The 15030-nt window shown below is 49.4% G+C and overlaps 1 protein-coding gene across 5 annotated transcripts in view; it reads left to right on the top strand.

Moving 5' to 3' along the window:
- als2b (alsin Rho guanine nucleotide exchange factor ALS2 b) overlaps nucleotides 1–15030 on the top strand; it is a 123316-nt gene that overhangs the window by 63074 nt on the left and 45212 nt on the right. For all 5 annotated transcript variants that reach the window (XM_078229082.1, XM_078229080.1, XM_078229081.1 and 2 more), the window contains 4 exons: nucleotides 680–879; nucleotides 1439–1504; nucleotides 6795–6893; nucleotides 12102–12266. In XM_078229082.1, the coding sequence (XP_078085208.1) occupies nucleotides 680–879; nucleotides 1439–1504; nucleotides 6795–6893; nucleotides 12102–12266 (530 nt within the window). The remainder of the gene's footprint in view (nucleotides 1–679; nucleotides 880–1438; nucleotides 1505–6794; nucleotides 6894–12101; nucleotides 12267–15030) is intronic.

Below are 15030 nucleotides of genomic sequence, written 5' to 3'. Positions count from 1 at the left end.
ACTGTGTTCTGTCAAAGCCACTGGTCCAGCTGCTGCTTCCTCCCCATGCTGATAACACCATCATCTCCCTTAAACACTGCAGCCCCCGAGAATACACCAGTCCCCCACACGGTAACCACAGAGAAGTAATAAATGTATCTCTGATTAAATCAGCTCAATAAAAGACACCGGCATCTCCTGTTGATTCTTCGGTGCAGATAACCTGGGAAAACATCGTTTAAATTATTCCTTCCTTCCAGGAAATCTGAGAAAATGTCTCCCCAAGGGCGGCACAGTGGTTAGCACTGCTGCCTCACAATGACAAGGACCCGGGTTCGATTCCCAGCTTGAGTCACTGTCTTTGTGGTGTCTGCATGTTCTCCCCGTGTCTGTGTGGGTTTCCTCCCACAGTCCAAAAGACGTGCTGGTTAGGGTGCATTGACCATGCTAAATTCTCCCTCAGTGTACCCGAACAGGCGCCGGAGTGTGGCGACTAGGGGATTTTCACAGTAATTTCATTGCAGTGTTAATGTAAGCTGACTTGTGACACTAATAAATAAGTTTTAACCTCCTGTCTGCACAATGCCTTTTCCGAGGTATATAATTGCCTTCCCGCAGTATGACGAATCCAGCGATGATTTTCTCCAGGATTGGTGGCCAGACTCCACTGCAGAACTCACTGTTTCTGATCCTGTTTCAGACAAAGTGGTTGAGAGCGATTAACCAGACAGTGGATCAGGCGCTGAGTGGTGCCCAGGATTACCTGACCCTGGGGCTGGGCAGCACGGTCCGAGCAGAACCCCCCATCTCGCGTACAGCCAGTTACACCTTCTACAAAGAGCCACGGTTGAAGGAGGCAACTTACGAAGGACGCTGGCTGTCTGGAAAACCACATGGCAAGTGAGTGTCAGTGTTAACATACATGGTCAGTGCTGCACACGTGGTGAGTGTCAGTGTTAACATGCATGATCAATGTTGCACACGTGGTGAGGGTCAGTGTTAACATGCATGGTCAGTGCCGCACATGCAATGAGGGCCGGTGTTACACGCATGGTCTGTGAGGGTCAGGGCTACACATATGGTCAATGTTAAGGGTGGGCGGGGGTTAGGGGGTGGGGTAGAACAGTGGGGAGGGTGCTGGGGGGCTGCTGAGGGGAGGCACACTGGAGGATGGTCTCTTGACCAAGGAGCTGGAATGAAGACATTACCATTGGACTCAGTACCCAGAGAGATTCAGCACCTTCCCGTGTGGGGGTGTGTGGGTGGATGGGTGGGGGGGGGGGGGGGGTGTGGATGGGGGTTGGGTAGGGGTGGGTGGGTGTGGGGGTGGAGTGACAGTGGGGACGGCGGAGGAGGCGATTTGTTGGTGAAGGGATGGGAAATTGTGGGCCAGCCTCTGATCGTCGCGTGTTTGATGTGACCGAGCGTGTCTGTGACCCGTGTGTTCTCTCCATGCCAGGGGCGTGCTGCAGTGGCCTGATGGGAGAATGTACACCGGCGACTTCAGAAATGGTTTAGAGGATGGGTAAGTGTGAAAGGAGTGAAGGCAGAAATTCCTCTGAGCTTCAGGTAACCGTCTGCGGGCTGGAGGTGGGAGTGGAAATCAGCTGGAGCTGCTCCCGCTGGTATGTGCGCCCCCGTGGGGTGTTGAGCAGACTGCCGCCCCCTGCAATCTAATACCCAGGGCAAGGCACCACAGGGGACAAGAAGGGTTGGCTGAGTTGAATTCAAGAGGCAGAGAAAGAGGAAAAGGCGACATGTCCTCTCTCTGTCCAACACCAAAATCCTGTCACACTTGGTATATTTGTGATGAATGCCTGTAGGGAATCCGCCCTGGCTCCTTGACAGCAGATTCCAGGAGCTTCGAGTCCATATCTGAGGATGGACGTTCTGGTGCAGTACTGAGGGTGTGCCACACTGCCGTCTTTGGAGTCAATATTGTGTGTGCGGCCGGCTGGCTGGCCGGCCCCAGGGTACTTTAGGGAGCCTCCAAGTGACCTGGCCGACATTGCCCATTCACCAAACGTCACTGGAGCAAGTTGTCTAGTCATTCCTCTCGTTGCCATGTGTGCATTGGCTGCCATCTTGCCCACTTTGGCAGCCATGATGGTACTTTATTTTCAGAGGCCCCAGGGTGTGAAAGGTTGCTATCGAAATGTGGCGTCTTTCCCCTTCTATTTAATGAGGCCCAAGTGTTGCTCGGGCTGCAGTGGAGAGTGACAGTTGGGGAAGTGTGGGGAAGTTTTTTTTTTTTGTTTTCTTTTTTTTCTTGCTGGTAATGGCTTCAGGGATGGCAGTTCAGGCAGTATGCTGCATCTCCTGTGGGATGTATGTGGTGAGGAAATCCAGTAGTGTTTCAGGAGATTTTAGTTGTAAGAAGTGCATTAGATTGCAGCTTCTGGAGGAGCGTGTAAAGGAGCTGGAGGGGGAGGTAGAGGAACTCCGCATAATTCGGGAGGCGGAGGTGGAAGTTGATAGGAGTTATAGAGAAATAGTAACTCCTAGAAATGAGGCTTGGGTCAATGCCAGGAGGAGGGGTAAGAAGCAATCGGGAAGACAATCCCCTGGGGCGGTTCCCCTCCATAATAGGTTTTCGGTGCTGGAGGCTACAGTTGAGGAGGAATCAACTGAGCATAGAGAGCAGATCTCTGGGGGTGAGCCGAGTGAGAAAGCTCAGGTGGTTAGGGGCTGTAAAAGACTGGGCCTTGTGATTGGGGACTCCACAATTAAGGAGACAGATAGGAGGGTCGGAACTAAAGGTAGGGACTCAGGGTTGGTGTGTTGCCTACCAGGGGCTGGGGTCCGGGATGTGTCTGACAGGGTATTCAGGACTCTTAGGGGGGAGGGAGATAAACCACAAGTTATTGTACATGTGGGGACACACGACATAGGGAGGATAGGGGAAGGGGATATTAGGCAGGGATTTATGGAGTTGGGGTGGAAACTAAAGGCCAAGACTGACAGAGTGGTTATCTCTGGACTCTTGCCTGTACCACGGGATAGTTTAGAGAGGAATAGGGAGAGGGAAGGTTTGAATTCATGGCTGAGGGGATGGTGCAGGAGGGAGGGGTTCAGGTACTTAAGCAATTGGGGCTCGTACTGGGGAAGGTGTGACCTCTATGAGAAGGATGGTCTACACCTTAATCAGAAGGGGACCAATATCCTGGGGGGTAAATTTGCTAAGGCCATGCAGGGAGGTTTAAACTGATTCGGGGGGGGGGAGGGATCCTGAGTAGTGGGGCTGAAAGTGAGGGATGCATGGATGGGGACTGCAATGCACGGCATTGCAGAGGTGGGGTGGAGCAGGGTTTGAAATGTGTATACTTCAATGCCAGGAGTATTCGCAATAAAGTGGGTGAACTTGCAGCGTGGATCAGTACCTGGGACTTCGATGTTGTGGCTATTTCAGAGACATGGATAGAGCAGGGGCAGGAATGGATGCTGCAGGTCCCGGGGTTCAAATGTTTTAGTCGAAGTAGGGAAGGAGGTAGAAGAGGGGGAGGGGTAGCATTATTGGTCAGAGATTGTATCACAGTGTCAGAGAGGAGGTTTGATGAGGACTTATCTGTTGAGGTAGTATGGGCGGAGATTAGAAATAGGAGAGGAGAGGTCACCCTGTTGGGAGTCTTTTATAGACCTCCTAAAAGTTCTAGAGAGGTTGAGGAAAGGATTGCGGAGTCAATCCTGCTTAGGAGTGAAAGTAATAGGGCAATTGTTATGGGGGATTTTAACTTGACTAATATTGACTGGAATTGTTATAGCTCTAGCTCGTTAGAGGGGTCAGTTTTTGTTCAAAGCGTGCAGGAAGGTTTTTTGACTCAGTATGTAGACAGGCCAACTAGAGGTGAGGCTATATTGGATCTGGTGCTGGGAAATGAGCCAGACCAGGTGCTAGACTTGGAAGTTGGTGTGCATTTTGGTGATAGTGACCACAATTCGGTTACGTTCACCTTAGTGATGGAAAGGGATAGGCATGAACCTCGGGCCAATGGTTTTAGCTGGGGGAAGGGTAATTATGAGGCTATTAGGAGAGAATTAGGAAACATAGGTTGGACTAGGAGATTACAGGGACTGGGAACGTCCGACATGTGGAGTTTTTTCAAGGAGCAGCTACTGCGAGTCTGTGATAGGTATGTCCCTGTCAGGCAAGGAGGAATTGGTAGGGCTAGGGAACCGTGGTGCACCAAAAAAGTTTCTTTGTTGGTTAAAAAGAAAAAGGAGGCTTATGTTCGGATGAGACGTGAGCACTCGGGTAGTGCACTAGAAAGCTTTAGATTGGCTAAGAGGGAGTTGAAGAGCGAGCTTAGAAGGGCTAAAAGGGGACATGAGAAGACTTTGGCGGATAGGGTTAAAGAGAATCCTAAGGCGTTCTATAGGTATGTCAAGAACAGAAGGTTGGTTAGGGCAAGTTTAGGGCCAGTTATAGATGGCAGAGGGAAGTTATGTGTGGAACCGGAGGAGATTGGTGAAGCATTGAACCAATATTTCTCTTCGGTGTTCACGCAAGGGGACATGAATATAGCTGAGGAGGACACTGGGTTGCAAGGGAGTAGAATAGACAGTATTACAGTTGATAAGGAGGATGTGCAGGATATTCTGGAGGGTCTGAAAATAGATAAATCCCCTGGTCCGGATGGGATTTATCCAAGGATTCTCTGGGAGGCAAGAGAAGTGATTGCAGAGCCTCTGGCTCTGATCTTCAGGTCGTCGTTGGCCTCTGGTATAGTACCAGAAGATTGGAGGTTAGCGAATGTTGTCCCATTGTTTAAGAAGGGGAACAGAGACTTCCCCGGGAATTATAGACCGGTGAGTCTCACTTCTGTTGTCGGCAAGATGTTGGAAAAAATTATAAGGGATAGGATTTATAGTTATTTGGAGAGTAATGAATTGATAGGTGATAGTCAGCATGGTTTTGTGGCAGGTAGGTCGTGCCTTACTAACCTTATTGAGTTTTTTGAGAAAGTGACCAAGGAGGTGGATGGGGGCAAGGCAGTGGACGTGGTATATATGGATTTTAGTAAGGCGTTTGATAAGGTTCACCATGGTAGGCTTCTGCAGAAAATGCAGATGTATGGGATTGGGGGTGATCTAGGAAATTGGATCAGGAATTGGCTAGCGGATAGGAAACAGAGGGTGGTGGTTGATAGTAAATATTCATCATGGAGTGCGGTTACAAGTGGTGTACCTCAGGGATCTGTTTTGGGGCCACTGCTGTTTGTAATATTTATTAATGATCTGGATGAGGGTATAGTTGGGTGGATTAGCAAATTTGCTGATGACACCAAAGTCGGTGGTGTGGTAGACAGTGAGGAAGGGTGTCGTAGTTTGCAGGAAGACTTAGACAGGTTGCAAAGTTGGGCCGAGAGGTGGCGGATGGAGTTTAATGCGGAGAAGTGTGAGGTAATTCACTTTGGTAGGAATAACAGATGTGTTGAGTATAGGGCTAACGGGAGGACTTTGAATAGTGTGGAGGAGCAGAGGGATCTAGGTGTATGTGTGCATAGATCCCTGAAAGTTGGGAATCAAGTAGATAAGGTTGTTAAGAAGGCATATGGTGTCTTGGCGTTTATTGGTAGGGGGATTGAATTTAGGAGTCGTAGCGTTATGTTGCAACTGTACACAACTCTGGTGCGGCCGCACTTGGAGTACTGTGTGCAGTTCTGGTCCCCACATTACAGGAAGGATGTGGAGGCTTTGGAGAGGGTGCAGAGGAGGTTTACCAGGATGTTGCCTGGTATGGAGGGGAGATCCTATGAGGAGAGGCTGAGGGATTTGGGATTGTTTTCGCTGGAAAGGCGGCGGCTAAGAGGGGATCTTATTGAAACATATAAGATGATTAGAGGTTTAGATAGGGTGGATAGTGATAGCCTTTTTCCTCTGATGGAGAAATCCAGCACGAGGGGGCATGGCTTTAAATTGAGGGGGGGTAGTTATAGAACCGATGTCAGGGGTAGGTTCTTTACCCAGAGGGTGGTGAGGGATTGGAATGCCCTGCCAGCATCAGTAGTAAATGCGCCTAGTTTGGGGGCGTTTAAGAGATCCGTAGATAGGTTCATGGACGAAAAGAAATTGGTTTAGGTTGGAGGGTCACAGTTTTTTTTTTAACTGGTCGGTGCAACATCGTGGGCCGAAGGGCCTGTTCTGCGCTGTTATGTTCTATGTTCTAAGTGGGGCCGCACAGTGGTTAGCGCTGCTGCCTCACAGCTCCAAGGATCCAGGTTCGATTCCCGGCTTGGGTCACCGTCTGTCAGGAGTCTGCATATTCTCCCTGTGTCTGCGTGGGTTTCCTCCGGGTGCTCTGGTTTCCTCCCACACTCCAAAAGTTGTGCGGGTTAGGTGGATTGGTCATGATAAATTGCCCCATAATGTCAGGGGGATTAGCTACGGTAAATACATGTGTCGGTTTGTGGTCGATGCAGACTCGATGGGCCGAATGGCCTCCTACTGCACTATGATTAGTACATGTGGGGCCTTGCTCCACATGTGAGAAGGGGGGCGGGGGTGGGGGGTGATGATTTGTCATCTTGACGCTGATGTCTTGAGTCACAGGGCTGGTCACCATGTGGAACATGGGTGAATCTGGCCTTTCATCCACACACTGCCATGTGCCGGCCACACCTGCCAGTGGTGGCATCGGTTGGACAGTCTAGTTTGGAATGTCTGGTGTTAATGGGCATTGTTCAGCTTGCCAGCTGCCATTGAGCTGTGATGAGTGTGGCCTGGCATAACATGGTCAGTGTTCCCTTGGTTTGAGGAAGCTCCTTTTGAAGTGAGTGAGTGAGAATGCTGGTGAAGGTTATGATTTGTCTTCACAGGTATGGAGAGTACATCATCCCCAACAAAGCTATGAAGAAGAATGATCATTATCAGGGCCACTGGAAAGAAGGCAAGATGCATGGCCATGCCATCTACAAGTACGTACAAGTCTCACATCCGCTATCGGTTGGCCCTGGAATCCGGTCCTATGTTTGATGGTTAAGAGGTAGTGGTTTGGGTTCCTGGTGTGGGGGGTCGCCGGGGTTGGATTAGTGAGGTGGTGGCTCTCGGTTCTGCCCAGTGATTGGTTTCATGATGGGGGCATCCTGATGGCCAATCCCTTGGCAATCTGCGATGTATTGTCTGAATCCAGACCCCTCCCCAGTTCCAGCACTGCTTTGATGGTGGGGATTATATAACAGCAACTCTCGCTCCCCCCTCCCCTCATTTGTTAACCGAAGGTGAACTCAACAGAAGAGGCTTCAGAGCAAAAGGTGTCACGAGTGTGTGGGTGCAGGAACTGGGCTGAGAAACAGGCCAGATTCCGTTTCGAGCTACTCGCTGAGGTGAGCAGCTGCGATGGGTTCCCCCCCAATTGAGGGCATCAAGCATCAGTTACATGGTGTGGGCCAGGAGCCGGGTGGATTGGGGCGGTGGGTGCCTTCCCGAAAGGCCTCTAAACTAGGCTGAAACTTTCACAGTGCCAATCCCCACATCACCCACATTATCAGCGGGGTTTTGAATCTCAGCCCTTGGCAGTGTAACCACTAAGTCGCCCATATTGACAAAAGCAAAAGACCAGAGTATATAACACGCTGCAAGTCCCTGTCTGCTATTGTAGAATGTGCAGATTAGTCACATAGAAACTAGAAGCAGGATGAGGCCATTCAGCCCTTCATGCTTGCTCCGTCGTCCATTTTGATCATGGCTGATAGAATCATAGAATCCCTATGGTGCAGATGGAGGCCATTCGGCCCACCGAGTCTGCACCGACCACTATCCCACCCAGGCCCTATTCCTATCACACCACACATTTACCCTTCCACTCCCCTGACACCTAAGGGGCAGTTTAGCATGGTCAATCAACCTGACCCACACATCTTCATCAAATTCAATATCCTGATTCCTCCCTTCCTCCCATATCCCTTGATCCCTTTAACCCCGAGAGCTACATCTAATTTCTTCTTGAAATCTCACAACGTTTTGGCCTCAACTACATCCTGTGGGAGTGAATTCCACACATTCACCACCCTCTGGGTGAAAGCATTTCTCTTCACCTCAATTCTAAAAGGTTTACCCCCTTAACCTCAAACTATGACCCCCTAGTTCTGAACTCCCCCACAATTGGGAACATTCTTTCTGAATCTATCCTGTCTCACCCTGTTAGAATTTTATAAGTTTCTATGAGATCCCCTCTCACTCTTCTAAACTCCAGTGAATGTAATCCTAACCGACTTAGTCTCTCCTCATATGACAGACCTGCCATCCCAGGAATTAGTCTGGTAAACCTTCACTGCACTCCCTCTAAAACAAGGACATCCTTCCTCAGATAAGGACACCAAAATTGCACACAATACTCCAGGTGTGGCCTCACCAACACCCTATGCAATCCTTGCGCTGCAAAGACCAACAGTTAGGAGACTGATCCCTGGGATGGTGAGGGGGATCTTATGAGAGGATCCTGGACAGGATGGATGTTGGAAGGGTGTTTCCCCAGGTGGCAAAAGCTGGAGCGCGGGAAAACCGTTTTTAAAACAATAAAGGAGGCTTCCTTGTAAGATATGAGGAGAAATATTTTGAGTTTTTGCAATGCTCTCTCCCCCAGGGAACAGTCAGGGAGGGCCATTGAATATTTTTTAAGGCAAAGGTAAAGAGGTTCTTTATTATCGGGGGGAGAAGGGACTGTGGCATTCAGACAACAGTCAGAGCAGCCGTGTTCTTATTGAATGGTGGTGCGGGGGGTAGGGGCACGCGTGATGGGTGTAGACGGGTCAGTTCCTGAAGGACACACAGGTCGCGATTCCCACTCGCCTGCGGTGGGTTGAGGGTGGGGCTGAACAGCTGAAGCCCCTGTTGTAGTGGGTGCCATTCTGGAGCTCGGGTTAACACAAGAATGATTAGGGCGAGGCCATTCGGCCCCTCTGGTCTCCAGCACCATTCAATAAAATTATGGCTGATCTGATTGGTGGTCTCAATTCCACTCTGTCCCTCCATAACCCTCGACGGTGGCACAGTGGTTAGCGCTGCTGCCTCACAGCGCCAGGGACCCGGGTTCGATTCCCAGCTTGGGTCACTGTCTGTGCTGAGTTTGCACGTTCTCCCCGTGTCTGCGTGGGTTTCCTCCGGGTGCTCCAGTTTCCTCCCACGGTCCAAAGATGTGCGGGTTAGGTGGATTGGCCAGGATAGATTGCCCCTTAGTGTCAGAGGGATTAGCAGGGTAAATACGTGGGGTTACGGGGATAGGGCCTTGGGTGGGATTGTGGTCGGTGCAGACTCGATGGGCAGAATGGCCTCCTTCTGCACTGTGGGGATTCTATGACTCTTGTCAATCGAAAATCTGTCTAACTCAGCCTTGAATATATTCAATGACCCAGTCCCCACTGCCCTGAGGAAGAGAATTCCACAGACTATATGACCCAATGAGAGAATACAACTCTCCTCATCTCTGCCTTAACTGGGACACACCTCATTTTTAAACTGTGTCCCCTGGTTCTAGTCTCCCCTCAAGGGGAAACATCCTTTCAGTATCCATCCTGTCAGGCCCCCTCGGGATCTTATATGTTCCAGTAAGATCACCCCACATTCTTTTAAATTCTGATGGGTAGGAACCCAGTCTGCTCATAGGACAGCCCCTTCCTACCAGGTGAAGGTGCATTATGTAAACTGGTTTTGTGTTCTCTGTGCTTCAGAAGGGGTGACCTAATTGAGATAAAGGAATCCAATTGAAAGGGGTGGCACAGTGATCAGTACTGCTGCCTCACGGCACCAGGGACCCAGGTTCGATTCCAGACTTGGGTAACTTGTCTGGGCAGAGTTTCCTTCCACAGTAGGTGTCATCGACTTAGATATGAGTGTCCAAGACTATGGCACTAAGAGTACTCCATCTTGAGCATTTAGAGAGGTTTAGTATGCTCAAGAATACTCAGCATGGCTTTGTCAAGGGCAGATTGTGCCTTACAAGCCTGGTGGAGTTCTTCGAAAATGTGAGTAAGCACATTGACGAAGGGAAGGCAGTAGATGTGGTTTATATGGATTTTAGCAAGGCGTTCGATAAGGTCCCCCATGCAAGGCTTCTAGAAAAAGTGAGAGGGCATGGGATCCAAGGGGCTGCTGCCTGGTGGATCCAGAACTGGCTTGCCCAAAGGAGGCAGAGAGTGGGTATAGATGGGTCTTTTTCTAAATGGAGGTCGGTCACCAGTGGTGTGCCCCAAGGATCTGTTCTGGGACCCTTGCTGTTTGTCATTTTCATAAATGACCTGGATGAGGAAGTGGTGGGATGGGTTGGTAAGTTTGCCGACGACACGAAGGTTGGTGGGGTTGTGGATAGTCTGGAGGGATGTCAGAAGTTACAGAGGGACATAGATAGGATGCAAGACTGGGCGGACAAGTGGCAGATGGACTTCAACCCAGATAAATGCGTAGTGGTCCATTTTGGCAGGTCAAATGGGATGGAGGAGTGCAATATAAAGGGAAAGACTCTTAGTACTGTGGAGGATCAGAAGGACCTTGGGGTCCGGGTCCATAGGACTCTGAAATCGGCCCCGCAGGTGGAGGAGGTAGTTAAGAAGGCGTATGGTGTGCTGGCCTTTATCAATCGAGGGATTGAGTTTAGGAGTCCGGGGATAATGATGCAGCTATATAAGACCCTCGTCAGACCCCACTTGGAGTACTGTGCTCAGTTCTGGTCGCCTCACTATCGGAAGGATGTGGAAAAGATTGAAAGGGTGCAGAGGAGATTTACAAGGATGTTGCCTGGATTGAGTGGCATGCCTTATGAGGATAGGCTGAGGGAGCTCGGTCTTTTCTCCTTGGAGAGACGAAGGATGAGAGGAGACCTAATAGAGGTGTATAAGATGTTGAGAGGCATAGATCGGGTGGATTCTTGGAGGCTTTTTCCGAGGGTGGAAATGGCTGCTACGAGAGGACACAGGTTTAAGGTGCTGGGGGGTAGGTACAGGGGAAATGTTAGGGGTAAGTTTTTCACACAGAGGGTGGTGGGCGAGTGGAATCGGCTGCCTTCAGTGGTGGTGGAGGTGAACTCAATAGGGTCTTTTAAGAGACTCCTGGATGAGTACATGGAGCTTAATAGGATGGAGGGTTATAGGTAGGTCTAGAAGGTAGGGATGTGTTCGGCACAACTTGTGGGCCGAAGGGCCTGTTTGTGCTGTAGTTTTTCTATGTTTCTATCTTCCAAGCTTTATTACTGTGCATGTGGAGGACACACAGGCAGTGGGATGCACTGCTAGGTGTTCTATCAATTCAAACGGTTGTATTGCAGTTATAGTTCATTACAGCAAATGAGAAATGAGCAACTTTTTAATCCTTAATTTACATACATAGAATCATAGAATCCTACAGTGCAGAAGGAGGCCATTCGGCCCATCAAGTCTGCAGCAATCACAATCCTACTCCAGTCCTATCCCCATACTCACGCATTTACCCTAGCTAGTCCCTCTGGCACTAAGGCCAATCAGCCTAACCTGCATATCTTTGGAGTGTGGGAGAAAATCGGAGCACCCGGAGGAAACCCACGCAGACACGAGGAGAATGTGCAAACTCCACACAGACAGTGACCCGAGCCGGGAATTGAACCCGGGTCCCTGGCGCTGTGAGGGAGCAGTGCTGACCACTGTGCCGCACACTCAGCCCACCAATCATAGAATAGCTCTTTGTCCTTTTTCTTATCCAATAGAAAAACCTCTCCTTTTAATCCATCATCAGCATAATATGCCGCCATATCTTGCTTTTGGTATGAGTTCTTGTACTTATCTTTGGTTCCTGTGGCCACGGCAGGGAACATAATGTTTAAGAAACTGACACAAGGTGAGATTAGTCACTCTTCTCAAGAAACAACCGCTGATCTCACCCAGGCCTTGTCTGCATATAAGCACTTTCCATTCTCGCTGACAGAGCGGTCTGCCACAGTTGCTGTAACTTAATTTGCACCGTGGATTGGCCATGGTAATTGTGTAGAGTTACAGGGATAGGGCCTGTCAGAGAGAGTCGGTGCAGACTCGATGGGCCGAGAGACCTCTTTCTGCACGTAGGGATTCTATGATATCTGGTCACCGGTTGGTGTTTTACCAAGTGGTTGTGATTTATTGAGTTGATTAACCTTCTCCCTTTCTGCCTCGCCTCCATCACAGATACGCCACGGGAGAGGTGTACGAGGGCGGTTTCCAAGACAACATGCGTCACGGTCACGGTTTACTCCGCAGCGGCAAGCTGACATCGTCCTGCCCCAGTATGTTCATCGGACAGTGGGCACAGGACAAGAAAATGGGCTACGGTGTTTTTGACGATATCACAAGGTAATGCAACATTCTTTGCCTTCTGAAGGAGTCGAGCGTGATGTGTGATAAACGGTGTTTCACGGCTTCCCTGTTCATGCTTTACTTGTGTTGCACTTTGTTTGATTTGCAATTGGAGTTCTGAGCTGTAACATTTCCTCTGTTGCGAAGTAGGGCAGCGCAGTGGCACAGTGGTCAGCACTGCTGCCTCTCAGCACCAGGGACCTGGGTTCAATTCCGCCCTCAGGTCACTGTCTGTGTGGAGTTTGCACATTCTCCCCGTGTCTGCGTGGGTTTCCTCCGGGTGCTCCGGTTTCCTCCCACAGTCCAAAGGTGTGCGCGTTAGGTTGATTGGTCATGCTAAATTGCCCCTAGTGTCAATGGGATTAACAGGGTAAATGTGTGGGGTTATGGGCCTGGATGGGATTGTGGTCAGTACAGACCTGATGGGCTGAGTGGCCTCTTTCTGCACTAAGGGATTCTATGATTCAATGATTGTTGATGCAAAAGGATTTGCAACTGGGCAGTGCTCAAAAGTCAAAAGGTCACATTGCTTTCTGGAGAAAGCATATCTAAAGAGCACATCTCCAGAGAGAGCAGACCAAGGAGTAGGCGATGGCCTCGTGGTATTATCACTACACTATTAATCCAGAAACTCAGCCAATGTTCTGGGAACCCGGGTTCAAATCCCGTCGCAGTGGATGGTGGAATTTTTTAAAAATTCAATAATCTCACCAAATCAGAATCAATTGGTAAAACGCCAACATTTGACCAGATATAGAATCCCTACGGCACGGTGGCACAGTGGTTAGCACTGCTGCCTGAGTGTCAGGGACCCGGGTTCAATTCCAGCCTCAGGTCACTGTCTGTGTGGAGTTTGCACTTTCTCCCTGTGTCTGCGTGGGTTTCCTCCGGGTGCTCCAGTTTCCTCCCACACTCCAAAGATGTGCGGGTTAGGTTGATTGGCTATGGGAAATTGCCCCTAGTGTCGGGGGGATTAGCAGGGTAAATGTGTGGTGCTGCAGGAATTGGACCTGGGTGGGATTGTGGTCGGTGCAGACTCGATGGGCCAAATGGCCTCCTTCTGTACTGTGGGGATTCTACGATTCTATGAGTAAAAATCTGGAATTAAGAACCTACTGATGACCAGGAAGCCATTGTCGATCGTCAAAATGCCCATCTGATTCACTAATGTCCTTTAGGGAAGGAAATCTGCCATCCTTCCCTGGTCTGGCCTACACGTGACTCCAGAGCCACAGCAATGTGGTTCACTCTCAACTGCCCTCCGGCAACTAGGGATGGGCAATAAATGCTGGCCAGCCAGTGACGCCCATGTCCCACGAATGAATTTTAAAAATGAAAGTGGGGTGCGGGGAGTGAAAGGGAGCTAAATGGAGGGAAATGAAAATCACACTCCTGAGTTAAAGATCTGTCCTCCTCAATCTCATCGAGTAGTTGCCCTGTCGTATTCATTGTTAATGCCCCAGTTCACTGCGAAACTGCCTTTCTCCAGTATGGGACAAGATCTTCCACAGGAGATGAATTGTTCCAATCATCGCTCCTCTTGAAGCCGACCTAGAGAGGCTCCGCTTACCTCTGTCATCCCACCAGCTCCTGCTAGATGCGCTTTCCACTGTCGGTTTGAACAGAATGTGACATTCCTTTCCAAAAGCCATTCCCACAATTGGAGGTGTGAACTTCAAAACGTTCCTTTTTCGTGATTTGTCCTTGATGTTGAAGAAGAACGGCACAACGTCGTGGACCGAAGGGCCTGTTCCTGTGCCGTACTGTCCTGTCTTCTATTCCCAGGTGCTTCACAGACATGATCGAACACAAAAAATGGATGCCATGCCAACGATTCAGAAGGATGACATAAGGTTCAAAGTGGGTTTTGGGGTTGATCCTAAAGGAATGGAGATGGGCTTTAGGAAGAGAGTTCCAGAGGTTACGGCCTAGACAGCTGAAGGCACGGGCACTGATGGGATTAGATCAGGAGAAATTCTTTCTCGAGAGTAATTGGTCTGTGGAACTTTCTTCCCCCAGAGAGCAGTCGAGGGCTGGTTTTTTGAATATGTTCAAGGTTGGGTTGGACAGATTTCTGATCGACAAGGGTTAGAACATTGAATCCAGAGTTGGGACGTCTTGTTGAAGTTGTACAAGACATTGATAAGGTCACACTTGGAATACTGTGTACAGTTCTGGTCACCCTATTCTAGAAAGGATACTATTAAACTAGAAAGAGTGCAGAAGAGATTTACTGGGATGCCACCGGGACTTGATGATTTGGGTTATAAGGAGAGGCTGGATAGACTGGGACTATTTTCCTCTGGAGCGTAGAAGGCTGAGAGGTGATCTTTTTAAGGTCTATAAAATAATGAGGGACATGGATCAGCTAGATAGTCAATATCTTTTCCCAAAGGTAGGGGAGTCCAAAACTAGAGGTTATAGGTTTAAGGTGAGAGGGGAGAGATACAAAAGGGTCCAGAGGGGCAATTTTTTCACACAGGATGGTGAGTGTCTGGAACAAGCTGCCAGAGGTAGTAGTAGAGGCGTGTACAATTTTGTCTTTTAAAAAGCATTAAGACAGTTACACGGGTAAGATGGGTATAGGGGGATATGGGCCAAATGTGGGCAATTGGGACTAATTTAAATAAAAGGGTGGCATGGACAAGTCGGGCTGAAGGGCCTGTTTCCATGCTGTAAATCTCTATGACTCTGAGTAAGATGGGTATAGAGGGATATGGGCCAAACAGAGATTTGGGACTAGCTTAGTGATAAAAATGGG

Source organism: Mustelus asterias, chromosome 14 (genome assembly GCF_964213995.1).
Source record: "Mustelus asterias chromosome 14, sMusAst1.hap1.1, whole genome shotgun sequence".
NCBI lineage: Eukaryota > Metazoa > Chordata > Chondrichthyes > Carcharhiniformes > Triakidae > Mustelus > Mustelus asterias.
The sequence above is the reverse complement of the archived record's forward strand: the minus strand, read 5'-3'. Positions and strand labels throughout refer to the sequence as shown.